Genomic DNA, 26370 nt, shown 5'->3' with positions numbered 1-26370 from the left:
CAGCCTCTAATAAAGTCATAATAATTGCTGAACTCCATATCGACTTCGCGTAGTCAACGCCTATTAACCAGTGTGTTGACCTGTCAGCGTCGCCGCCCCGTTTGCGGCCACGCCCCCCGTCCCGCTCCCTCCGCTACCCAGTTGGCGAACGGAAAAAGAAGGGGAGTTGGCCTCAGCTTTCTTTTCTTCCACGACATCTTGCAGCGGCGGCAACCCCCCCGCGCAGGCGCGCAGCGCATCGCTTCCGACGGAAGCAAAAAAGTGAAGCGACAGCCACCCCACGAGCGTGTGACCCAACCGGAAAGGGGGAGAAAAGCCCTAGGAGAAACCCGCGTAAAGCGACCGGATCCAATGGCGGGTGCCTCGTGCTGCTAGATCTCGCGCCGTGCGGGCAATGGCGACGCGGCCGGCGTCGCGGCAGCGGAGGGCGGGGCACGCATCGGCGGCGGCGGGACCGAAGGGTCCGCATCAGCAGCAGCTGCCGCAGTCGGGCTCGCCGACGTCGACTACCACCACGACCACGTCCTCGTCGCGGCTCACGCCGGAACTCTCGCTCGACGGGCCCGTGTCCCCGCTGTTCGCCGGGTTGGACGAGGACCCGGCGCCCAAGGAGAATGTCACCGTCACTGTCCGCTTCCGCCCGCTCAGGTTCAGTTCGCTCTGGCTTATGGAGAGGTGCTTAGTTTGGTTGCGGTTGGATTCAGGAAATGTGGACTGATTTGGGTTTTGGTCTTTCGCTTGTGAAGCCCGCGGGAGATTCGGCAGGGGGAGGAGGTCGCGTGGTATGCGGATGGTGACACGGTCGTTCGGAGTGAGCAGAACCCCAGCGTCGCCTACGCTTACGGTATGGGTGCAGTTTTGGCGTCTCATTTGTGGTTGGATAGTTGGATTACTCTGGCTCTTGTGTACTCCTTAGTCCTTACTTTAGTCAATGGCTGCATAGATTCATTGCGAGCATATGCAACCTGCCTTATGACCACCCATCAGTTTTACAAATAGGCAGGAGCCATTTAGGTGAAGTTTGGAGATTATTGTAATTCAGCACATTCGTAGGAAAGACTGAAAATAGCTTGCCGTATCCATCAGGAGACTTGGGCTCTGTGACATTTTGTTGCCATGCAATGGAAACCATTGCCTCAGAATTTGAGCAACTGACATTTTGTTGCCATGCAATGGAAACCATTGCCTCAGAATTTGAGCAACTGTGTAGTTTTCTTGAATTGTTCGATTACCTCTTGATATCGATAGAATGCCAATTTGTGAGAAACTCAAATTGGGACATGGTAGTTTTGTCATCCAATGCATTGGGGAATGAATTACGTGCCTTGGGCTCCTTTGCTTTATCATATTCCATATGATTGTGAGTAGGTCATAACTTGTGGATTACTGCTGCTTCAGAATGTATTTTACATTGAACTCTCTACTCCTGCTTAATGAATTCCGTGCTAATGCACGTTCGAGAAAAGGTTATAACTTGTGGTTGTACTCAGGCTAAGGAAAAAATAGTTCATCTCATAGAAGTCCAACTTGTTTCATTCATATTTCAATGTACCTTAATGTTCACACTTACCTTTTAGCTTGTGAGGCATCTGGGTGCTACATAGTTATGTCACTGTAGTCTCCGAAAACAATTGAAATGGACAATGTCACTTAGGACCTCCAAATTACAATATACATTTTTTTGCGCTATACTCTCTGTTTGTAGGAATCAATTTTGCCATTTCCTGGTCTGGGCTCCAAAATTACTTATTCCAAACTATGAATCAAAAGCTTTGTAGCATTGGTGTCACATTTCTCCTATACTATAAGTCAGTTAATAGAATCATGTTGCATTGCCGCATGCAACAAGTAGAAATTATTATCTGGGCTTGAGTACCAGGAAAGTATGCACATTTCTTAGGCTACCAATTTGCCACCTCTTTAACTCTAATTCTGAATACAGGCTAATATTATTTGTTGTCCAGATCGGGTTTTTGCACCAACTACTACGACCCGTCATGTATATGATGTTGCAGCTCAACATGTTGTTAGCGGTGCCATGGAGGGAGTAAATGGTAAATATATTTTGTTTTTGTGCTTATATTTTCTTCAGTATCTTATAAATTAGATCAGGGCAACATTTTTCTTTTTCATTTTCAAATATTTTGTTGCAGTATAAGTTACTTCCTCCATTCCAAATTATAAGATGTTTTGTCTTTTCTAGATACATTACTTTTATTATGTATCTAGACATAGTGTATATCTAAGTGCGTAGCAAAACATATGCATCTAGAAATGCCAAAACATCTTATAATTTGGAATGGAGAGAGTATCTTCTTTTTATCTTTACAACATTTGCAGTTGGGTTTAATACTCTCATGTTCATTCATTGAATGCAACAATGGATCCTTGGTTTGATTGGACACATGTATCTTTAATCAATTCTCTGAAATAAAAGTTGATAAACTTCTTCCATACTGTTGCAGGTACAATATTTGCATATGGTGTCACAAGCAGTGGGAAGACACACACGATGCATGTGAGAGAACTTATAATACTTCGAGCTTTCATATTTTTGTTTTTGCCAATTGCCTTAAAAACACTAGTTATCTCATTCTTAATCTATTGCTGTGGGACTGTGTAGTGCACAACGTGAATTCAGAAATAAATATCGTGAGTAGCTAAAATGTGATCACAGCTTGTGGTGTAGGTTTTCTTTCCCATACAGTTACCTAAGGTTTCTGTATTCCTATACCAAGTCTCTCATCCCCATAAAGAGGAGAGGAAATGAAATTGCTCCACTCCCTAAATTGTACTACTGTCATGCATGACCATATGCAACTTTCCTCTACTTAATGGAATGACAGTATGACACGCAGCTCTCCTGTCTCAGTTTGAGAAAATAAAATGCAACTTCCTTTCTATTATGTTCTTTGAAGCATATGATTTGCAACTTTCCTTTCTATTATGTTCACGTCAGCATTTATTTTCCATTTTTTATAATTGACTAGATTAATATTGAGCACATTCATCCGTTTCTTCCTATTTTGAAATGTTTCTTAGTATCTTGATATGTTTGTTCTTTTGAACCAGGGAGACCAAAGATCCCCAGGGATTATACCTTTGGCTGTCAAAGATGCATTTAGCATTATACAAGAGGTATTTTTTAAATACACACCCATCTTGTATCATGATATGATGAAATATGCATAGAAATGATGATGACAATGCTCTGTGTACTTGCCATTGCTTTCTTTGTCTTTGTAGACACCAAATCGCGAGTTTCTCCTTCGCGTGTCATACTTGGAAATTTATAATGAGGTTTGTCACCGTAATCATTTTTGTTATCATCATAATATTTGTTATTGGAGGTACCTCTGCTTGTTGTATAAACATAGTCTTAATCAGAGTTTATATCACAAAATGAATTGTTCTAATCAAGGGCTTATTGGTTTTGTAGGTTGTCAATGATCTACTAAATCCTGCTTGTCAGAATTTGCGAATTAGAGAGGATCCTCAGGTGCTAATATATGCACTCTCTCTTCATTAGTCTTACTCTTTCTAGTGTCTAAGTTTTCAAACTAACAAACAAATGATTTCTCTGGTGGATGATTATTGTCGTTTTTTTTTCCTGAAAATTTATACCTGCATTGTAGTGCCATCCAAAGGTTCCCAGTTGCTGTTCCCATTCTTAGTGTCTTTCAACTTAATACTGAAAACATGTATTTTGTGGTGTCTTAAAATTTGTATACTTGTAGGTTATAAATGTTACAGTACATTCTTCCCTTGAAGTCTAGAACAGGGATCCTTGAAATCATATTCCTTTTTGTGAAGAGTTCCACTGGCAGAATAATTAAAATCCACCCCCAAAATTGCCTAGCATTTATGATGGATGCAATGTATTGTTTTGCACAGTTTTCTGATAGTTCCTTGGTCTGTATTAACATTCTCAGGGAACATTTGTTGAAGGTATCAAGGAGGAAGTAGTATTATCTCCTGCACATGCCCTGTCCCTTATTGCAGCTGGAGAAGGTGATTTCCAACAATGTCTTCACATGATTCTGTTTCCGAATTGATCTTCATGATAGGTCTAAACTTTCATGTGAAAAATGGTCACGCAGCATGAAACTAAACTACTGAAAGTGTGACGTTAGGGGAAGTTTCCTTTCAAGTTCCTGAAAAAGGCTCCTGGAAAGCTCTGAAACTGACTGAGCGTACCTGAGAAAGGTGAAAAACCGTTGAGTAGTGTCGTGAGCGAAATGGTACTCTAAAAGAGCCTTTGTTTGCCATTGTAAAAAATATATGTTAACAAGATGCTACTAATACGGAAATACTTCACATACAACTAATTCGATTCCAATACAAGAAGTTGTTTGGAACCCTTGCTGGAGAAGAGCGCCGGTTGTGGAGTCTAGCAGGAGCCAAGGGTCTGTCTTCCTTGACAGCCCCTCTTTTTGGTGGATAGCTTAGTGCTAGTGTTTGGTCGTCCTTTGCCCCCTTTATCAGGCACGGATGTAATTCCTAGGTTTGTGTGGGGTTGGGTGTGGTGTGTGTTGTAGGGCTCTAGCCCCTTTCATTCTTAATATAATGAGGCGCAGCTCTCCTGCGTTTTCGAAAAAAAGAAGTTGTTTGGACCCTTTGACTGATATGAGTCACCATCCAAGCGATTGGCCATTTGGTCTCCTGGTTATGATTTGTGAAGGAGTGGTAGAAACAGATTGCACATATAGCAACACTCCTGATTATAAGACTTCTAAACAGTGACCAGGTTTGTAGTGGGTCAGGTCTGTCAGTCTTTCACTCTTTCCTTCGCTTATCCCGTCCACTCGCTATCTTTCTGTCTGCTTCATCTGCTAAACGTTGTTCGCTTCATCTGCTCCTTAATGTAATGGTCTCCTCCAGCCTCTAACCACGCCACCTCCTTAAACAGTTAAACAAAACAAAAAATCTACTGTTATTAGTTATACTGGAATAAGAGTGTATGTGGAGTTGGACCATAGTGGTAGCATGGGTGCTGGCGGTGTCACGAGATGTACTAGTCATTATTTCTTGCTTGGTTTGAATGGATGCAATGCTATCCCTCTTATAGAAATGATTTGACTTGACTCCTAAGGAACTTATCTCTAAATTCTAATTAAGGCTTTAAGGGCAATTACCCCTAATACATACAACAAATCTAAAAAGAAATAATTATGCTACTACTTATTCTAATGCATTTCCAAGTTTGAATTAACCTCTAAACTTCAAATAACGATGGCAGGTAGCTAATCCTATAAATGTAGTGCCCATAGTTCTTAACTTTCTACCATTCCGCTATTTTGTTCCACTGAGTTATTTTTTTTGTCAGCATATATTTACTAAATACTAATTTATTGTGTCAATTCTGATTGCAGAGCATAGGCATGTTGGATCCACCAACTTCAATCTACTGAGTAGCAGAAGTCATACTATTTTCACATTGGTAATGAGGCAGCACAATATGTGCAGAATAGTTTTTGTCTATCCGCTATGTGAAGAACAGTGATCTCATATTTGGTTTTGCATTGGTATATTGCAAGTCATTACTGTTGAAATATAAGTGAATTGCCTATTTTCCCCATCACTTAAGTTTTTGGGTTGAACTGGTTGGTGCATGCAATTTAATATGGTTCAGAGCCAGAGGGTCTTGAGTTCAAATCTTGGCTATCACAATTAAAGAAAATATTTGTTGCTCACTCCTGTTTACATGTTTGAGGCTTGAGGGCGCCTGCACGTGAGGTGGAGTATTGAAATACAAGTGAATTATCCACCTTTTCCTATCAGCTTAATCTTTTGGGTTAAACTGATCGGTGTATGCATCTCAATAATCAATTGTATCTACATAGCATGCTTTATTTGAAAGAGCTGAACATGATGCTTATGGATTCATTTTATTACGTGACAGACTATAGAGAGCAGCCCTTGTGGTGAGTCTAATGAAGGGGAAGCTGTCACTTTCTCACAGCTGGTGGGTTTCTTTCCTGCTATTTGTTACTGTTGATGACCACCTTAGTATGTAGTTACATATACTAGTGTAGATTTGTGCATTTTATTTTGTTTTGCATCCGGCACCTCTTGATGCTTGCAGCCAGAGCATAAATTGATTCTTTAATTGTGTCACTCATTTGCAGAACCTCATCGATCTGGCAGGTTCAGAGAGCTCAAGGGCAGAAACAACTGGAGTACGGCGGAAAGAAGGATCTTATATCAACAAAAGCTTGCTAACTCTTGGAACGGTAGGACTCACTAATAACACACATCATTTTAGTCGTGTATCACAATATTTTGAATCCCACCATTATCACTTTCATGTTTTATCCAACATGTCACAGATTGACTTGATTTTTCATGAGTTCAATTCAGATGGATAAATTTGGAATGTTAAAAAGAAACTTGGGGGGGGGGGGGGGGGGGGGGGGGGGACGCTGTCACCATGGTATTGTCTGGAAGAAGAAATCTCAGCCTTCGACTGACTGAGAACCCCCCCTGGACCAAGACAGTAGACAATATCCTAAGATTCGCTCCCACTGGAGTTGAACCTAGAAACTAGAGGTGCTATTCAGGAGTCAAGCGCTGGCTATGAACCCTTTTGCATAAATTTAAAATGTTCACATAATGAAATCCATTTGAAACATTGGAAGCCTCCATATGGATGTGTGGACCTGTTTATTTACTTTGCGGGCACCATTGATTCAGTAAATCACATGTTTATGTGGTAAATATTAACTTCATGGGCAATTTTTTTTTTCAATCAAGTTGGATGAAAGAAGATTGCCTATTATCCCTTTTACCTTCAAGAATCTGGTTAAACAATGCTCTTTTTATTTTGCATGTCCGCTCTAGCTCATGTTTTCCCCATTTCAGGTGATATCAAAACTGACTGATGGAAAGGCTACACATATTCCATTTCGAGATTCAAAATTAACACGACTACTTCAGTCATCCCTCAGTGGTCAAGGACGTGTTTCAGTAAGTTGCTCATTGCATGGCGGATACTAATCGCTAATATTATCAGGATATTTTCATAACTGTTTTTTTCTTTCGCAGCTGATTTGCACAGTTACACCAGCATCAAGTAATTCTGAAGAGACCCATAATACACTAAAATTTGCCCACCGTGCGAAGCGCATTGAGATCCAAGCATCTCAAAACAAAGTAGGCCTGACATTTACTTGATAATTATTATTAGGTTGTATTTTATCCCTGATGTCAGTTGTTTCTGATATATATGCTCCTTATCTGTTTTTCTGTTTTGCAGATTATAGATGAGAAATCTTTAATAAAGAAGTACCAAACTGAGATTCGGAGATTGAAGGAAGAGCTAGAGCAGCTGAAAATGGGTATTATTACCAGCACACCGTCGAAAGATACCGAGGAAGATAATATCATTCTTTGGAAGCAAAAGGTGCTATGTTGTTTTATTCCAGTTTAACATCTGCTTGTGGCACTATGCTGGGCATAAGTGAATTTTGTTCAGATAGCCTTATGCCTTCAAATGAAGGGCGGGCCTGGTGCAAGCGGTAGAGTCTTACCGCCTGTGACCGGAAGGTCCCGGGTTCGAGTCGTGGTCTCCTCGCATTGCATAGGCGAGGGTAAGGCTTGCCACTGACACCCTTCCCCAGACCCCGCACAGAGCGGGAGCTCTCTGCACTGGGTACGCCCTTTTTTTTTTTAGCCTTATGCCTTCAAGTGCTATAGACATAGTATAGATTAAGATTAATATAATGCCACATGTGTGCATTGTCAGCGTGCCCTCGAATCCTCCTAACAATTGTTTTTCCAACATATGAAAAGCTTGAAGACGGTAACGTCAAGCTGCAGTCTCGGCTGGAACAAGAGGAGGAAGCTAAAGCTGCTTTGCTTGCAAGGATCCAGCGTTTAACAAAACTTATACTGGTTTCTACTAAGGCGACTCCGACTTCCAGATTTTCTCCACATCCTGGACCAAGACGAAGACATTCTTTTGGGGAAGAGGAGGTTTGTCTATATATACTTACGAAATGATGATGGGGAGCATTCAACTAACTTCTGTATATAATTTTCTCTGTCCATGCCTTACCAGTGTTTCTGTATCAAACATAGAGTTGCTAAAGTTTGCCTGCTAATTTTGCAGCTGGCATACCTTCCGTATAGAAGACGAGATATAATGATGGACAATGAAAGAAATGAATTACTTCTTCCTGTCGAAGGGTTTGGTGTATCACTTGAAGATTCTTCGAAGGAAGAAAAAAAGAATAGGAAAGGACTTCTTAACTGGTTCAAACTCCGGGTATGCCAGCTTTCCACTACATTGCAGCTTGTGTGCGTGTCAATACTCCATAAACGCAACTTTTTGGACACTCCATAGAAGTTCTTATGTTGATTCCTGGTTTTAAATTTAAAAGCAAATCAATACATGTGCTACACTGATTTTCAGAAACGTGATGGAGCTTCTATTCTGACAAGTTCAGAAGGTGATAAGTTCAGTTTGACTAAATCAACCGCTCCTTCAACACCTATTGGGGAAAGCGTCAATTTTCCTGCTGAACCAAGAATATCTAATTCATTAGCTGGTGAGAATGTATCAGCTGATCTGTTTAGCATTGGTCATGGGGAATTTCCTTCTGGCAGCATTCATGGCGAAGAAACTCCTTTGGTATGTTTCTTTTAATCAGATGGTACATAGCAGTTCCAAGAATAAGAATTGCTGTATCACTAGTGAGTTTAGAGAAGAAAAAAGATGTTCAGAAGCATAGTTTTGTCTTGGAAAGGCCAATTATTGCGACTTCTCAGTTACCGTTCTAAATTTATGCCACATTTGTCAGGATAATTTTTCTACTACCATAGTATTTACTGTTCTTTATAGCTATATTAGAATATTAAGATATCAGCAGATCCTAGTCTTTGCAGTTACTGGATTGGCTTAGGAGTTTATAGATTGCATAAATGAAACTGTTAATTGTCTCACTGTCAACATTGAGATAGTGTTGCCCTGTTCAGGATCCAATGAGACCAGATATATATGCATTTTTTTTTGTTTCAATAGGTTTCTTTACTGACATGCTGTAATATTTGATGGGGTACCAGGCCAGTGGAAAAACGATGGACCATGTTGATTTGTTGAGAGAGCAGTTGAAAATTTTGTCTGGGGAGGTTGCATTTAATAAAAGTGCTCTTAAGCGCCTTACAGAGGAAGCTGGAAGAAGCCCAAAGAACGAGAAGATTCAGGTACTCTCTTACGGTCTTAGCTAGTGTTGTGTGCTTTTACAAGCTTTCTTTGATATTGTAACCTTTTACCATTTTTGGTATTCAAAGATGGAAATGAAGAAGAAGACTGATGAAATTAAGGGGAAGCAGAAGCAGATAGCATCTTTGGAGAGAGAGATAGCTCATGCAACATTAGGAACTCAAGGAAAGGTTGACAAGTTAGAGCTTTCACCGGTAATGTTCTATATTTGTTTTGGTTCTGTGCTCTCTCTTTACTGAGCATTTCTAACAATTGGATGGTTCTTATTGATTTTTGCAGTCGTATCATGAACTACTTGAGCAGCTCAATGAGAAATCTTTCGAACTTGAGGTATTGATATAAAGTCTGCCTTGCTCAACTACCCCTGGACTAAAACTGATGCATTAGGTCACAAGTAGGAAAAATGTGTACCAATTTCAATTTCAATAGTTAACACCTTTTTTGAGACATTGATGACATGCCATAAGAAATTTAAGATTTATGAAGAAATTTCATCACTATGTTGTATGTTCATGCTGCATGTCACCTTAAAATTGAAAATTAGTATGCCTTTCAAATTGTTCTGAATTTAGTCCGCCCATCAATTACCCTTTTTTATTTCATTTTATTGTAAAAAACGCGTGATTGCAATAATCCAATTATATTTCTTGGTCTTTTCATTCGATTGGTGTTTGGTTATCATTAAATATTTCTTATTGCAGGTGAAGGCTGCAGATAATAGAGTGATACAAGATCAGCTGAATGAGAAGGTTAGATGTGCAAGATTGTTTTAGATGAATGGTGAAATGATTACGGTCAATTTATGACACTTCTTTGAATTACTTCTGCTATCAGATAGGTGAATGCATGGAATTGCAAGCTGAAGTTACTCATCTCAAAGAACAGCTGTCCCAAGCTCTTGAAGCTAAGGATTTACTGTCGAATAGCATGACACAGAATAATAGAGATAACCATGAAGTTGAACACCATGCTGATCAATACGTTCCAAGAGAGAGCTCTTCTGAACCACAGCAAAAACCGCAGCAGGTTTGCTTTCTGTGCCCTAGTTTCCACTTCCTTAATAACTGGATCCTAGGGATTATATCTGTACACTAAAAAAACGGAATTTGCAGTTAGCCATTATATTTGTGGTTGGGCAATATTATGGCTTCATTAACACTCAATATTCAAAGTATACATGTAAGGATTATTAATCATAAACACTAAAGACTTGTTAGCACTATATATGCAAACTTCCATGAACGCTGCTTGGCTGCTGTTAGTTTTAGTGGCTGCATGCTTATAAAAACTATAACTTTATTTAAGGTATAAAACAGAAGCAAACACTTTTTCACTGAAAATTTCTATTGTCTTCTATCCTGTGGTGAATTTGTTGAAATAGGCAGTATTTAATCCACATTTTTGTGGTCATCCACTTCAGTGAAACAATTACAATGTTTGCAAATAGTAGATTATGAAAACATTCTTTGGTGTTACTAGTATCTGTGATGTTCAAATAGGCCCAATATCATATGAAAATTTTGCATTCTATATTGCAGTGTCTATCCCCTAGTTTGTAAGTATAGGACGTGTAGGCCAAGCTAATTAGTGAAAAGTGAACTAATTAACTTGTCTTAAACGTCATATATTTTAAACGGAGGGAGTAGCATTTTTATATTTTCATTCTTATTTTTTTAGCTAACTTTTCCATCTTATTGGCACTATGGTTTTTAGTCAGTTGAAATCATTGAGCTGAAGCAAAAGGTGTCTGAACTCATTGAAATCAAAGCTCAACTTGAGGATCGCAATCAAAAGCTACTGGAGGAAAGTACATATGCAAAAGGCTTGGCTTCAGCTGCTGGTGTCGAATTGAAAGCATTGTCAGAAGAAGTGACCAAACTGATGAACCAAAATGAGAAGCTTGCGACCGAGTTGTCATCGCTGAGAAGTCCGACTCCAGCTCCACGCAGAGTTAGCAATGGACCAAGAGGTACTAGGAGGGAAAGCATGAGCAGGCGACACGAGCCAGCTAGCAGAAGAGACACGAATGCAAGCCATGAAAGGGAAAAAGCTCTAGAGACCATGCTTATGGAGAAGGAGCAAAAAGAAGCAGAGCTCCAAAGGAAAGTCGAGGAGTCAAAGCAGAAGGAAGCCTTCCTGGAAAGTGAGCTTGCCAACATGTGGGTTCTAGTAGCAAAACTGAAGAAGTCCCAGGGTTATGACCATGAGGATCCGGAGGCCAAACATGATGGCTCGTGACCTCGACATTTAAGATATCTAATCATGAAAAATCTGCTTGGCTTGGGTGTGGGTTTTCTGTATGTAAGTTTTTCGTATTGGGTTTTCTGTTTCTTAGCATGAATTAGTGTCTCATTCTGTATATTGTGATAAATATGCTAGTAGTGCCTTGCCTGACTGTGCCTAGAGCTTTCTATTGATGCTAGAGCGGCATTTTTGGTTCTTCAGGCACATAATCTGGGTTTGAAGAAACAATGGAAAGTGTTTGGAAATCTGACGGGCTTCTGATGCCCACCCAAATATCTAACATGTATTAGTCTGCTCATCCTGATCTTGGATATTGAAAGGATAACAATGTGAATATGCCATGAAGTGTGAGTTCTATTGTATCAGAACACTTTCGTTTCAACATCATCAATACTGTGTATTGCCTGCCTGCCTGCCTGCCCGCCATTACTTTTATGCTTCATATTCTTACCAGTTATGCTTGTTTTTGGTCTTTTTATGTGACGATGCAATGCAACGTTCTGGCCTCGACTAGCCTAACCTTGAAGTACGTTTTGGTTCTCTGGCGTTAGGGGGTGTTTGGATCTAGAAACCCTATCACATAGGACGTTCGCATGTTAATTAGAATGATTAAACACAAGCTAATTATAAAGCCAATTGAGGCTAACTTGGGAGATGAATTTATTGGGTTACTGTAGCATCACATTGTTAAATCATGAAGTAATTAAGTTTAATAGATTCGTCTGGCAAATTAGTCTTCATCTGTGTAATTAGTTTTTATAATTAATCTATGTTTAATACTTTAAATTAGTGTCAAATATATGATGCAGAACAGGAAGACCAGTGATCAGCAGTCAAAAAAACAAAATGTGCGCGAGCGGACGGACCAAGTGGTCAACACAAGAAACCCTTTGCATCGCACGTCCGCCGTGAGCCCGTGATTCTCAAGACCGACCACAGCCGGCCAGATCAGGCTTGGGAATCAATCGCTCGCGCCGACGTGTGAGCAGCGCTTTCCAAGCCATCAACCACTCACCCTGAACGCCCTGTTCCATCCGTCAGTCAGTCGGCGCCTGCCGCCTCGTGGACTTGAGCGCCGCGCCAGCGCTTGCGCTTCCCAGATTCCAAGCCTTGTGACGGCCGCCAGCCCGGCTCCATCCGTCGGCGCCTGATCGGCTGCAGGGCACGCGCCCCCGCGCGGTTGGCTCCGTGTCGCGTCGCGTTCACCCCTTGGCGAAGGCATCGCGGAGTCCTCCCGTCCCAAGTAAAGCGCAGCTCGGTGCCTGCAGACTCCCCCTTCCCCTTCTCTGCCCATATATACCGCTCCCTTCTCAGCCTGCTCGGCACGCTCGCTGGCACACACACGGACACACCACACGCGCGCACGGTGCACGAACACAACTGATCGAACAGCTAGCATGGCGAGCGGCGGCTACTACTACGACCAGAGCGCGGGGTACGGCGGCTCGGCGGCGCCGTTCCACCTCCTCGTGTTCCTGGGCACCGTCGCGCTGCTGGGCGCCACGTCGCTCTACTCGCGCTACGAGTCCGCGGTGGAGAGCCTGGTGGAGCAGGTCCGGTTCGCCGTCGTGCTGTCCCCGCTGCTACTCCTGCTCGCGGTCCAGTACTGGGCGGCCACGGCCGGGTCGCGGCGGCCGCGAGGCGGCGCCCTCTCGTCGCTGCTGGTCGGGGACCAGCCCTCCTTGTACGCCGGCGGCGGATGGGGCGGCCAGCACCACCAGCGGGAGGGCGGCTCGGGGCCGTCGTCGTCGCCGTGGGGCGTGGCGCTCGCGCTCGCCCTCGTGCTGCTCCTCGTCTCCTACCAGTCCTGCTTCCAGGACCTGTGGTTCCCGCTGGTCAAACGCCGGTGAGCAGAGCTCAGTCCAAGCCTTGCAGGCTGCATGCGTCACCAGCTTCTTGCAGTGCTGCTCGATCGCGCGCGCGCCGGAGATGGGGAAGAATCACCAGCTAGCATCTAGTAGGATGCTCCTGCTAGCAGTGGGGGCGGTGTGATTTCGAGACACACACTAGCTAGCTAGCTACGTATACGTATTTAGAGCGGATTTATTTCGATGGACGGATTGTCAGTTAGTACATCTACACGGACTGTGATCAATAGTAGTATATAATGTAATTACTGTAATGATGATAGATACTGAATAATAATAACGAAAATGGCAGAAAATTCTTGCACCTGTCAAGTCATGTATACTCTTGAGCCTTACAGTATTACTACCTCCGTCTAGAAAGAATACCATGGGTTGCGTGCCACGTAAAGTGGTTCACGTTTGACTAAATTTTTAATAAATAATATTTACATTTATTACTCTAAATTAATTTATTATGAAAATATATTTCATAATTAATCTAATAATATTTATTTTATATTATAAATATTTATATTTTTTTATCTATAATTGATCAAAATTGATATACTAACACGTGACGTTGTTCCAGAATTACATTTTTTGGGGACGGAGGGAGTATATATACTACTAGCAAACGACTTTATTTTAGATGCCCCACTTATAAGAATATCTTTTTTCTAGAAAAAGACTTGTAAGAGCCTCTTTTCTTGTTTATAACATGCCGTGCATGTATATTTTTTTTTCACATTTCCTGTATTTTAGATGCCTGACTTCAGAACGTGAACATGTAACATTGAAATTGAAGCACTCCTTTTTTTTGGTTAAAAAGGAGCAAAAGTTATTACCACGGCCAGACAAAATGGACATATAGCTCCTACCCCGGTGCGCTCTTCTCGGGTAGGAGCGTGCAGACCACAGCTCAGTTGTACCATTTATGTAATATCGAATTTCGAATTTGTATACTAGGAAGGTTCATACCTCCTAGGTCAGAGTGCGTCGTTAAACTCTTCCTCTTAATTAAAACGATGTGTAAATCTTTTGCGTATTAAAAAAATGGACGTATTGAGACGTCTCGTCAAAATGGAGAGCGTGTGGTAAGAGACTAAGAGAGGTCGTTGAAGAGGATAAAATATGAAAAGACCAACAAGAGTTGTTGACATACATAAGGTAACCACCAGTTGCAAACGTTTACCGGATCTAGACGATGGAGAATTTCAAGACGTAGAGATGTGGAATCTAAGTCCTGGCTTTCGGCAACAAGACAAGAACCTTGCACTTTATTTCTCTGCTTTCGGCCGCTGATAGATGACTAAAGGAGCTTTCTGAGCTAATCACCGTGTGGGGCTTGAGCTACCAGCTTACCACACATGCCACCCAAAACCCCAAACCAAAAAGACCCTACTATTCCAGAATCCAAATTCTTTTGTTAAGTGCTACTTTCAGGTCTCCCGTGTATGATTGTTCTATTCCCCAGATGCTCGTCCACTACGGTTGTTCATTGCCGTAGTTTTACTAAGAGGAAAAACTCCTACCTTGGTACTATTACTCCATTATAAACCGTCCATTGAGCATGACAGGTATTTTCATAGTTGGATATTAGAAGTACAGAAATAGGCATCGTGCCCACTTAATTTCTATTACTAAAAGTACATATGGAATTATGGATACAATACAGTCCAGGAGAAACACCATCAGTCCTGACAAAAAGCCCATCAACGTTAGGCTCCATATACAGTTTCACATGGGCTTTTGTTTTTTTGATAAGATGGGCTGGGTTAATGTCTCTCGTATCGGAGTTGAGCCCAAAAGCTTGGCCTCCTTCCAGCTACCATACTCCTGAGCAGTGATAAACGGTACGGATATTTTGTCTGTATCAAATCCGGATATCCAACATCCGATATCGTATTCGTATTCAAATATTTAAATCACATATTTATAATATCAATATCCAATCATATCCTATCCGACATAGTTGACGCTATCCGTATTCGAATCCAAATGCTAACCGTATCCGATCCGTTTTGAGCCTACGGCCGGCCGCAGCGCGGCGCGGGCTGACGTCTAACCACTCCGACCTCTCTCTCACTCGCCAAGGCCAAGCCGTCCTAGAGCGAGAGGGTTTCGAATTGGCGCCAACCATTCCCCCCAAACCCCGCCAGCCAGCACTAGGGTTTCCCCTCCGCCATGGCGGGAACCACCGCCGTCGCTCCCATGGACATCGACGCCGCCGCGCCTCCTCCCCCGCCGCCCGGGGCGGCGGCTAAGGGCAAGGCGCCGCTCTCCGCCGGCGGCAGGGCTGCGCCCTGGGTAGAGAAGTACCGGCCCCAGTCCCTCGCCGACGTCGCCGCCCACCGCGACATCGTCGACACCAGTAAGTGGCCGCGGCCGTTGTGCTCGTCCGATGCCTGCTGTGAGGTTTAGGGTTTTAGGAGGGATTTGGGTGGGGTTCTATTAGATTTGTGTTCCAGTGAACGCTAACTCACGGGGGCGTGGTCGATACGTTACCGTGATTTTCTTAACGCGTTATTATGCTATTCTTTGTGTCTCGTATAACCTGTATGTGGGTTGACTCTTGGCCCTGAATTTATGTCTATCTCCGCCACCACGTATTGTGTGATTCCTGAGCTATAACTTGTTACAGTATTGGCTACTAAATTCTTTGCAACTGTGCTGTTTGTGACTGTAGCATATGTATGAGGTAAGCTGATGATTGCCATTTTCTTCTTGTAGTTGACAGGCTTACAAATGAGAATAGACTTCCACACTTGTTGCTATACGGGCCACCTGGCACTGGGAAAACATCGACGATTCTGGCTGTTGCGAGGAAGCTATATGGGTCTCAGTATAGCAACATGATCCTGGAGCTCAATGCATCAGATGAACGTGGTATTAATGTTGTCAGGCAGCAGATCCAGGATTTCGCTGGCGCACGCAGCCTCTCTTTTGGGTATGCATTAAGTCGTGCAACTTTTTTTTTTCTTTTGGTAGGGAGCCTTTCAGACTTGATATACAATCAAGTAATTTTGCCTTCTATTTAAATTTCTACAGAGCAAGGCCTTCTGTTAAGTTGGTCCTCTTGGATGAAGCAGATGCAATGACAAAGGATGCACAATTTGCATTGCGAAGAGGTGTTTCTGTTGTTAAGACTTTACTTTGTTCATTGCCATGATATTGCTGTGCATTTTCTTCCTTACATCTATTTAATCTGCCCCTCCTTGCAGTCATTGAGAAGTATACAAGGAGCACAAGGTTTGCACTCATTTGCAACCATGTCAACAAAATTATCCCTGCACTACAATCAAGGTGCACTAGGTTTAGATTTGCTCCACTAGACGGCAGTCATGTTAGAGAGCGTCTTCAACATATAATAAAATCTGAGGGGTAAGCACTTGTTTTCCTCCTAAGATTATATAAGAATTCTCAATAATTATTTTGTGTCACTTGGGAACTCACTTATATTTTGTTCCGTTATATCATGCTTTGCAATCTTCACATTGTGGTATACTATACTGGCATAGGATTCTGGGCCTATCTGAAATGTTAATTTTTGCATGTACTTGCAGGCTCAGTGTAGATGAGGGTGGCTTGACAGCCCTAGTGCGGTTAAGCAATGGTGATATGAGGAAGGCTTTGAATATATTGCAGGTTATCCCTTAATTGCTGTCACGCTGTGCATTTGACCCAACTGTTTTTGACCAGGAGTTTTGATATCTAGTTATTTAAAGATATAGAAGTTCTGCGCATGTGGGAGCAAGTTAAAAGAAGGCGCAAAAATGTTGATGTTTTAGATCTGAACAAATCATACATTCTGATTTGCATAACTGTTGTGTGTACTTCAAGTATTTGACTAATGCTATTCTTTCAATGTTAGCTATTACTAAGTTCAAAATTGAGATGAACCATAAACAATGTTCAAGAAGGCGCTAGACGGTTTCCCACGGCCTAGAGCCTAAGCGAGCCTAGGCTAGCCTAGGCGTTTCAAGGCGTTTTTCTAGGCGTTTTCCTAATTTTGCATTCAGCGTGTAAACTAACAAGTGAGTAAGTGACAGCTAACTAGCTGAGCTATGCATTCAGTCAATCAGCTAACTAGCTAAGCTATAAATTCAGTCCATCAGTCAATCAGCTATACATTCCGAGTTCAGGCAATCATAGATACATACATGCAGCCATCAAAGGATCAGTCAAATAACAGAGGAGAGGAGCAGGCTTCAGATTCAGTCATTCAGAGGCTTCAGATCCAGTCATTCAGACCACTTCAAAGTTCAAAGAAAACAGAGGAGAGGAGCAGGGGAGGACAGACTGACCTGCTGGCTGCTGCCGCTTAGGGAGGAGACCGGCGGGGAGGGGACTGACCGACGGGAGGGGCGCGTCCGGCAGGAGGAGCGCGTCCGGCGGGGAGGGGAGCGTCCGGCGGGGAGGAGCGCGCCCGATGGGGAGGCGGGCGTCCGGCGGGGAGGAGCGCACCCGACGGGGAGGTCGGCGCCCGGCGGGGAGGAGGGCGTTCGGCGGGAGGAGCTCGTCCGGCGGGGATGCGAGCGCCCGGCGGGGAGGAGCTCGTCCAGTGGGGATGAGAGCGCCTAGGGGTCCGCCTACCCCCATAGGCCAGGCGGGACCCCATCGCCCAGCGATTAGGCGCGCCTAGGCGGGGAAGAGGCGTCACCTTTTTGATCCTTGACCATAAAGCATGCTAACTCTCCCAAAATTTAGCCACTTTTGGGTTTGTCTGAGGTCAAACTATTTTAGTTTTGACCAAGTTTATAGAAAAACAATTAACATCTATGAAACCAAATAAGTACATTGTATACTAATTTGGTGTCTTACATGTTTATGTTTTGTACTATAATTTGGTCAAACCTAACACAATAGGACAAACCTAGAAATTTTGGGATGGAGTAGTTTTTTTCATTATATCAATTGTTTTGTTCTATAAACTAATCCGCCAATTACAATGGCTTTGACAATGACGTACCTTTTTTTTATGTGCAGGCAACACACATGGCATCCCAACATATGACAGAAGAAGCTGTCTATCTTTGCACAGGAAACCCCATGCCAAAAGATATTGAGCGGATATCATTTTGGCTATTAAATGAACCGTTTTCAACCAGCTTCAAATGTATTCTTAGCTACCATCTGTCAATATGATCCTTCTGATTATTCAGGATTCATTGTCTAAATGTATGTTTCCTTATCTGTTTAGATATATCTGACATGAAGATGAGAAAAGGGTTGGCCTTGGTTGATATCTTACGGGAGGTTACTATGTACGCACTACCTGCTGCCTACTAGCTCATCATTCTTCACATTTTTTCTTATGTAGCATTGAATTTGAACCCTGTGTAGCATTGTTCTAAATTTTGTGTCTTTTGTGCAGGTTTGTGTTCAAAATACAAATGCCATCTGACGTTCGTGTAAAGCTAATCAATGACTTGGCTGATATTGAGTATGTCCTTTATACACTTCTACAGTTGAATTGTGTCGTTCTGCACATAAATTAGCTTACCTGTCATTCTATGCCATAATTATGTTTTGTTGCTAATTCTACTCAGATTGCTAGAAGTAGTCATTTTAGTTCACACAAAATTATAGGAGGTAGGTAATTGCCCAAACTGAGGATGCTATGATGGAAGACCAACAATGTATGGCCAAGCTAACTATTTACTTGATACGTCTTATAGTTAACTAAAGAACAACATTACGACTTTGTTAACTAAAATTGTCATGAATCATTAAATCAGCACATTGATATAGATGTATAGTTTAGCCCTTGCAACAGTGCTAAACTGGAACATGTTTTTGTATTCAGCAAACTCTGGATGCAGTAGTTCCCCACATGTGTAAATCTCCTTTCAGAGTGGAAACTATAGCTGTTTCCATGAAGCGATTACTTAAGAGCTCACTCTTTTTTTTTTTGGAGGGAAGCTCACTCCAATGTTTGAGATAGTGACCTGTGATTGAGCTTATGATCAGTTGTGAGAACTGTGATAACTCTTTCTGGTATCAAATTTTTTGTTTGTTAGCAACATAATTTATGGCTTTTGTCTTTGATATGCAGGTACAGGCTAAGCTTTGCATGCAACGATAAACTGCAGCTGGGCGCACTGATCTCAACTTTCACGGATGCTCGCACGGCAATTGTTGCTGCTGCCAGCTAATTCCAGTAATGTGAACGATCTTTTTGCTGCCCCCCCCTCTGGAATCTGAAGATGAAGCGCAGCTACATTTTGTTGGTCCTTGCCTGTATTAGCAAGCTGAAAGGTTTGGTGAGGGTTGTCGTAGATCTGTATGCCTGCTGGACGTGATGTGGTAACTGCCTGGAACTTGGGAGTACTTGTAATGACTGAACGCTGCCAGGCGTTCTTAAGTTATGCGTGTAAGATTTTATCCAATAGTGAAGCTATTATAACCCGACCCAATCTTTGATGATGTTACATGCCATTGCAAATGTAACGGAGATTTATGGTCTTCGACTACGGAAGCGTGATTAGGATCAGTAAACTGGAAAAGTTAATCCTGTATTATTTTATTCCATTGAGGAATACGTGATGCTCATATTTTATTTTACAGGTGAAGTGAAGGGAATTATTACATGTAACCATTGAAGAAAAACACCGCGCTATTTAGCTAACTCCTAACAATGTACTACATGGGCATGAGGAAATCTGTTAGGGATCAGTAGACGGCAGCCTGCTCCTGACTTTGTGCTCAGGCTTATGAGTGCTCTCGAAATCGATATGAACAAACGCCCGCTCGACTTAAGGCAACTTCTCAATTTTCTCCTGCAGCGATTCACCGATGGTGTGTGCCTCTCTCAGCCGCATATCCTCCGAGAGTTCAATGTCAACCTGCGTTGTGGCAGAGTAGATTATTATACTGTAAGATCAACCACACTAGTAGCAGGAGATGAGACGGAATGGTGCTCATACTGCTGTTCTAACGCTAAGTAGTTAACTGACCTCAACAAAGTAGAGAGCTCCAAAGCTGTAAGCTCTAACAGTGTCAACCCGCCTCACTCCTGGGTCGTGCTTCATGGCGAGGTACGTTAGCATCTGCAACATCTCTGGAGGAGCACATTGGCCCACTAGGGTAGCTGAAGTAAAGAAGGGGTTAGTCACAAGCTGATCAGCCACTTAGAGCATAACTACAGAAGCATATCTTCTCTGATGACCAATGTAGTAATTGGCAACAGCGAGAGGACAACCAATCTTCCATCTTCCTCTTAGCTGGCTTTTCTAAATATTAACTTTTTTTTTTGCATAATTTAATCGGCTATCCCAATCTCAGTGTTCCTAAATGGGGTGAATAAAGAAGTCACAAAAATTCTTTACACTTGGGAGAATATGAAGTGTTTTGGAAGTACCTGCATTTTCTAATACGGTTTTGGACCAGTTGACAATGGTATATACAGCGAGGATTACAGCCCCCACGGGGTCAATCCACCACAAGAATTTGTCCCCGAGAACAGCAGCCACCAGACCGACGACATTGGTTATCACATCAAAGTAGTGGTCCTGAATGGCACGTGTACAGGTGAATTTAAATGGCAATTTTGATGTCGATTAAATCATGTATTCAACTAGTAACACAGTGCAGCACAAGATACCTTTGCATAGGCCCGGACAATACTATTCCCCGAACTCTTGCAGTAGAGCCAGAGAGCAAGTTTCACAGCTGTTGCTGAAAGCATGATGGAGTACAACCATATCAGCTGCTCCGATGTCATCTTCTCGCCAGGTTCGTTCTCCACCAGCTGCTCAACAGCTTGGACCAAGACCTGGAAACCTAATAATTGACGAAGAAACTCGTGTTCATCATTTCTTTCTACAGACACTTCCGAATTGTATTTGTTTTGACAGATAGCAAATGTGATAACATTTGTTGACAGGGGGTTGGAGATGGGGCTGCTGAGCCAAAGCAGAGATGGCACACCTAGAGTTGCCATGATGGCCGCGAAGACGATGATCCCAACCGGCTGAACACGCAGCTTCCCAATCGGGTACTTGTAAATGTTGACCCTCTTCATGGAAAGGTGCGTGAACCACAGGATACCCCCGGCCATGAAATCCAGCAGCGAGTCAAGCGTGGACGCCGCAATCGCCATGGACCCCGTCTTGATCGTTGCATACACCTGCGATTCTCGCAGCCGAAATGGATCAGCACGCAATCGCGCCCTCTATAGTCTGCAGTATGTATCCATTTTCCACAATACGACTGCTCAACCTGACGCCTGAACTCACTCACCTTGAAAACCAGCAGAACAATATTGGCGTAGTTGGAAATCTTCATGGCGAACTCGCTCTGCTTCTGCTCCCTATCCTCCGATTCGGAGGCCTCGACATCCTAATCGAACTCGCCGGACATGCATCGCGCCTCCACCTGCTCGAAAGTTCTCAGGGTCGCGAACTTGCTTCTAGTAGTACTCTCTCACACCTACACGCACGAGAGGCGGAGAGGGTAGGAGGGATGAACCGATGAGGGTGAGGGATCAGAGCTCGCAAGTTTTGTTACCTTGGGATAGGCCTTTGGCGCGGGAGAGGTCGAGGTCGGCGAGGCGCTCCGGGTCGCGCCCGGCGCGTACTTTGTCGGGCAGCCGCGACAGGAAGCTGCTGCGCAGCGACCGCGCCGAGTCGCGGCGCCGCAGAGACGGGGAGGGGCGGCCGCTGGCGCCGGAGCCGGAACCTAGCAGCGGGGCCCTCCGGTCGTCTCCCTCCATAGTATCGGCGATTCGGCGGGCGTCGACTTGAGTCCGGCGGGCTGTTCGTCGCGTCGCCTCCTCGGTTGTGTACTACAAGAGACAGTAATGCTTTTCACTTGCGCAGCTGATTTGGCAAATTTTCTCTTTTGAAGGGCCTTTCTGTGAGGCCGTGGTGTTTGGAATTCTAGTTTATCCTATTTTAGTGGTAATCTACAATGTTCTAGAAGCAAAGTCACTTAATTTCTAAATGATGCGCTCAGCAGCAGGCCAAGTGTATTTTATAGAGAAATTTACCAATATAGCCCTTTTAAAACTCATGCTTCCTTTTTTTTGCCCCGAAAATTTCCAACTTACCTATTTGGCCTCCGATCCGACTTTTGATTCCTTATCTGGCCTTCCCGTCAATTCGACCCTGTAACGGTGTTAAATGAGAGACAAAAAGTCGATTCTACCCTTGGACGCGAAAGCATCGTTTTTGATAGTTTAGAATTCAGTTTTTGATAGTTTAGAACTCAAATTCTGTACTGTACGTTTTGTAGATGCTTGTAAATTGCATATGTTTCATTTTGAGCATTATTTTCACTTCTTGCACATAATTTTAGAGCACATCATAACTACAGTATTAGCACGCATTTTTTTTCTAGACATGGAGCCAATTGCACATATAAATTCAGTTCGCACATTTTTTATATCTTAAATAAATTCAGTTCGCACATACTGGACATCTAAAATAAATTCAGTTCGCCCAAGTCAAATAAATTTAGTTGTCACATACACAAGTTAGTGCTACACACATGAGAAATCATAGGCTGAGCATTCTTTTACTTCTTGTACTCATCGCCGGGCTAGCAGGCTGAGAAGTTTTGCTTCATGTGCCCATTGCGGGGCTGTCAAGTATCACCTTTGGCTTGTTTACCGCCTCTTTGTCAAGCACTTTCTTTTTCGTTTTGAATGTGACCTTTTTTAGCCTTGGCCTTCCTAGGTTGATCTGTGTGGGTAGGGAAATCAATGGAAAGTGCCTCGAGTTGATTGGAGCCACTCCTTGACCTGGACATGTGAATATATGGCAGCAATGATTTTTAGCAAATAGAAATATGAACAATGAAAAAAATTCAGAGTTGGAAATAGTACCTTTTTGATGTGCCTGAGTTGGAGCTACCATATTTCCCCTTTTTCTTACTTGATATCTCCAAGGATTAGCTATGGTGAGAGACAAGCAATCTATTTAGTATCTAAGATAAATAGTCATTCATGATGGCATAAATTCATATTTTCAGCACTAGTGATAAGTACCTTTTAGATGTGTTGGGAGTACAATCAATATATTTTCTCTTTTTCTTAGCAGTAGTTTCCAAGCTTTGACTATGGTGAGACAGTAGGAACATAGAATCAATCATAAGTTTGAAGTGAACATGGGAGTAAGTTTGACATTGCAAGGGATATGAAATTGCAAACCTTGGTGGAAAAGACATGGATGCAGATGGTGCTTCTTCCAAAGGCATAATGGAACTTTCAGCAGATTTGTTGTTTTTTGCCCTCTTCTTTGGTTCTCCTCTGCAATGTCAAAAATAAGAAAATCACTAATATGTCTTTTATTAAAAGCAGAGAAAGAGTAGACAAATTATTACTTGATAGCTTTCATAGCAGCAATGTCTTCTGGTCTGCCTCGCTTGCAATTATGCCAATGATGTCCGTAGTCCATGCAAATAGGCATTGGTGCTGGCCTTTACTCCTTTTCTTATCAGAGCTACCTTTGTGCCTCTCTGTTTTAGGCCTACCAGCTACTGGCTTTAATAGAGGTGGGTGCATGAAAAAATCATGAGTAGATTCTGGCCAGTGAGTCTTGTTAGGCATAGCAGGGATAAGCTGACTATATGCAACTCTAAACTTCTCAATGCAGTAATACATGTCAACATATTGCTCTATTGGTGCATTGCTAAGTGATGTGATGAATGCGAGTGTGAAAGCATCTAGGCCCCTAGTTGGATTTCGGTGATTAATGTCAATACAAGATTACTATGACTAACGTGTGTTTTGCAGAGGCAATTAAGTTAGGTCATGGTAATGGAGATCGATTAGGCAATCGAGGTTGTCATGCCCCTACGATGGAAATCGTCTCGGTTTTTAAAAGGATGGACGCCAAGGTTAAGGATAACTAGTTCTAAGTGTCGATTGGAGTTGGAGAGACACTTAGAGTAGTTTAGGACTTTGTTTTTTCCTTTGGCCGTACTATTAAGGGGGGTATGAACGGGTAGCTTGACCTAGATGAGTCTAGTGAGTTAGGTGTGGTGCACACTTGTTAAAACTAGCTCTAGATAGCTCCTATGAATGCCTAAGATCCTATGGAGCAAACTTCATTCTCATATGTTCGAAAGTTGGAAGTGAATGGAGGGTCAAACACTGACTAGACGCTGGCTCCGGTGTGACCGGACGCTGGCCGCAAGGTCCGGTCAGTTCATTTGACCGTGAAGAACAAGTCTGGAGTGACCGGACGCTGGAAGGTCGTGTGACCGGACGCTGAGGGTTAGCGTCCGGTCGACTCCAGTAAGGGTCCAGACTTGGGAAAGAGTGACCGGACGCGTCCGGTCAGTGGTGACCGGACCCTGAGTACCTAGCGTCCGGTCGTTTACAGTAAGCATCCAAGAGCGACCGGACGCGTCCGGTCGGTACTGACCGGACCCTGACAGAGTCCGGTCATCATTTGAAAACTGTTCGCGGGTTGAACTGACCGGAGCGTCCGGTCAAAACGATCAGAGCGTCCGGTCATCCCGCAGAAGCTCATAACGGTTCGTTTTTCAGGCTGCCTTATAAATAGAGGCTCCACTAGTGAGTGGAGTATCTTTTGCTCATTCCAACAGCTGAGAAACACGTTTGTGAGTGCCAAGAAGAGCAAGGTCCTAGTGAGGTGCTTGTGATTTGAGAATCCAAGAGAGTAGCCTCACTAGCAAATCAAGAGTAGCAAAGTGTACATCCATCTTCTCATTAGGCTTCGCGTGGTCAAGTGAGAGTTCGTGCTTGTTACTCTTGGTGATCGCCATCACCTAGACGGCTTGGTGGTGATTGGGAGTTTGGTGTTCACCCGGCGGAGCTTGTGGGTGACCCAACTCAAGTTGTGAGCGGCTTTGGGTGATTCGCCGCGATGGAGTGTCGAAGAATCAACCCATAGAGAGCACTTGATCCTTGCGCGGATCAAGGGGGAGCTACACCCTTGCGCGGGTGCTCCAACGAGGACTAGTGGGGAGTGGAGACTCTCCAATACCTCGGCAAAACATCGCCGTGTTCCTTTCTCTCTCTATTTACTTTGAGCACTTACTTTGAGCATTTACCTTGAGCAATTCAATACTTGTTTTACATCCATAGAATTGCTTGCTAGAGTAAGTTTGGAACTTAGGTTGCGAGGTTGTTGTGCATTAGTTTGATATAAACACTTTTCTAGGCACAAGGGGTTAATTGGGCTATCCGTAGGATTTGATTATTGCAAGAGAATTTAGAATTAGCCCAATTCACCCCCCCTCTTGGGCATCTTGATCCTTTCAGAGTGCATGCTTGCAAGGAATTCTAGAAACCTGACACTGTCGACAAGAACATGTCCTCTCAAGTAGGTTAACCACAAACCTGAAGCCACTACCACCCATTGTTGTTATTTCACCCACATGTTCTCTGCATTCTAGCACTTAATTCTCTACTGGCCTCATTCAATTTCTTTATTATGTGAGGTAGAATCAAGCCATCAAGTTTCTTTCCTATTTTTCTCCTTTGGTTCCACTTGGTCATAAGTAGTTGCCTAAACTTGTCCATGAAATCATCCAAGTTTAGGGACTTGTGATGCTTAATCCAATTGTTGAAAGACTCTGCAAGGTTGTTGGTTACGTAGTCTACCTTGCAAATGGTGGAGAATTGGCTCCTAGTCCACAACTTCTTGTGACACTTCCTTGGATAATTAGTTGCAGATGGCTTTGCTTTCTCCATTGCAATCCAATGTTTCTCAAACAAATATGGGTTCCATGAGTAAGCTGCTGCCCAAAGATGATCATTAAACACCTTTCCATGGAACCTTTTTTTTGAAGTTGCTCACCAAATGAAACATGCATTCTCTATGTTCAGCCTCTGGAAATACTTCACCCACCCCTGTCATCACTGCCTGTCTAGCATCCGTGCATATGGCTAGACCCAGTGGTGATCCTATGCCCTGTCTAAGCTAACTCAAAAACCAAATCCAATTCTCGTTAGTTTCTGAATCGAAAATTCCAATGCAAACAGGATACAACCAATTATGCCCATCAATAGCACAAGCGCTAGCCAGTTGCCCCTTGAACTGGCCAGTCAAGAATGTGCTATCTATTGCTAGGTACGGTCTGCAA

At 43.1% G+C, this 26370-nt stretch overlaps 3 protein-coding genes and 1 pseudogene across 3 annotated transcripts; 3 read left to right on the top strand and 1 right to left on the bottom strand.

Moving 5' to 3' along the window:
• The first annotated feature begins 159 nt into the window (after positions 1-159).
• On the top strand, positions 160-11868 carry LOC136467852 (kinesin-like protein KIN-7D, chloroplastic). The gene is made up of 23 exons (XM_066466649.1): positions 160-648; positions 747-844; positions 1965-2054; positions 2466-2518; positions 3073-3138; positions 3247-3300; positions 3440-3499; positions 3933-4011; positions 5373-5440; positions 5903-5965; positions 6129-6233; positions 6862-6966; positions 7045-7152; positions 7256-7402; positions 7792-7974; positions 8111-8266; positions 8414-8632; positions 9064-9204; positions 9292-9417; positions 9503-9553; positions 9925-9972; positions 10058-10249; positions 10937-11868. The coding sequence occupies exons 1-23, from the start codon at positions 395-397 to the stop codon at positions 11459-11461; spliced, it is 2991 nt and encodes a 996-aa protein (XP_066322746.1). The 5' UTR covers positions 160-394; the 3' UTR covers positions 11462-11868.
• A 910-nt stretch (positions 11869-12778) lies between these two features.
• Positions 12779-13517, top strand: LOC136464622 (uncharacterized). The gene has a single exon (XM_066463574.1). It carries the CDS (start codon positions 12865-12867, stop codon positions 13315-13317), a length of 453 nt encoding a protein of 150 aa, XP_066319671.1. The 5' UTR covers positions 12779-12864; the 3' UTR covers positions 13318-13517.
• A 1866-nt stretch (positions 13518-15383) lies between these two features.
• Positions 15384-19738, top strand: LOC136467851 (replication factor C subunit 3). The gene is made up of 9 exons (XM_066466648.1): positions 15384-15685; positions 16045-16261; positions 16363-16442; positions 16536-16695; positions 16878-16959; positions 18301-18430; positions 18515-18578; positions 18689-18757; positions 19370-19738. The coding sequence occupies exons 1-9, from the start codon at positions 15499-15501 to the stop codon at positions 19467-19469; spliced, it is 1089 nt and encodes a 362-aa protein (XP_066322745.1). The 5' UTR covers positions 15384-15498; the 3' UTR covers positions 19470-19738.
• A 186-nt stretch (positions 19739-19924) lies between these two features.
• LOC136467850 (metal tolerance protein 3-like) lies at positions 19925-22027 on the bottom strand (annotated as a pseudogene).
• Between the last annotated feature and the right edge of the window lie 4343 nt (positions 22028-26370).

The sequence above is a fragment of the Miscanthus floridulus genome, chromosome 7 (assembly GCF_019320115.1).
Source record: "Miscanthus floridulus cultivar M001 chromosome 7, ASM1932011v1, whole genome shotgun sequence".
NCBI classification, from domain to species: Eukaryota; Viridiplantae; Streptophyta; class Magnoliopsida; order Poales; family Poaceae; genus Miscanthus; species Miscanthus floridulus.
This window is presented reverse-complemented; position numbering and strand designations above follow the sequence as displayed.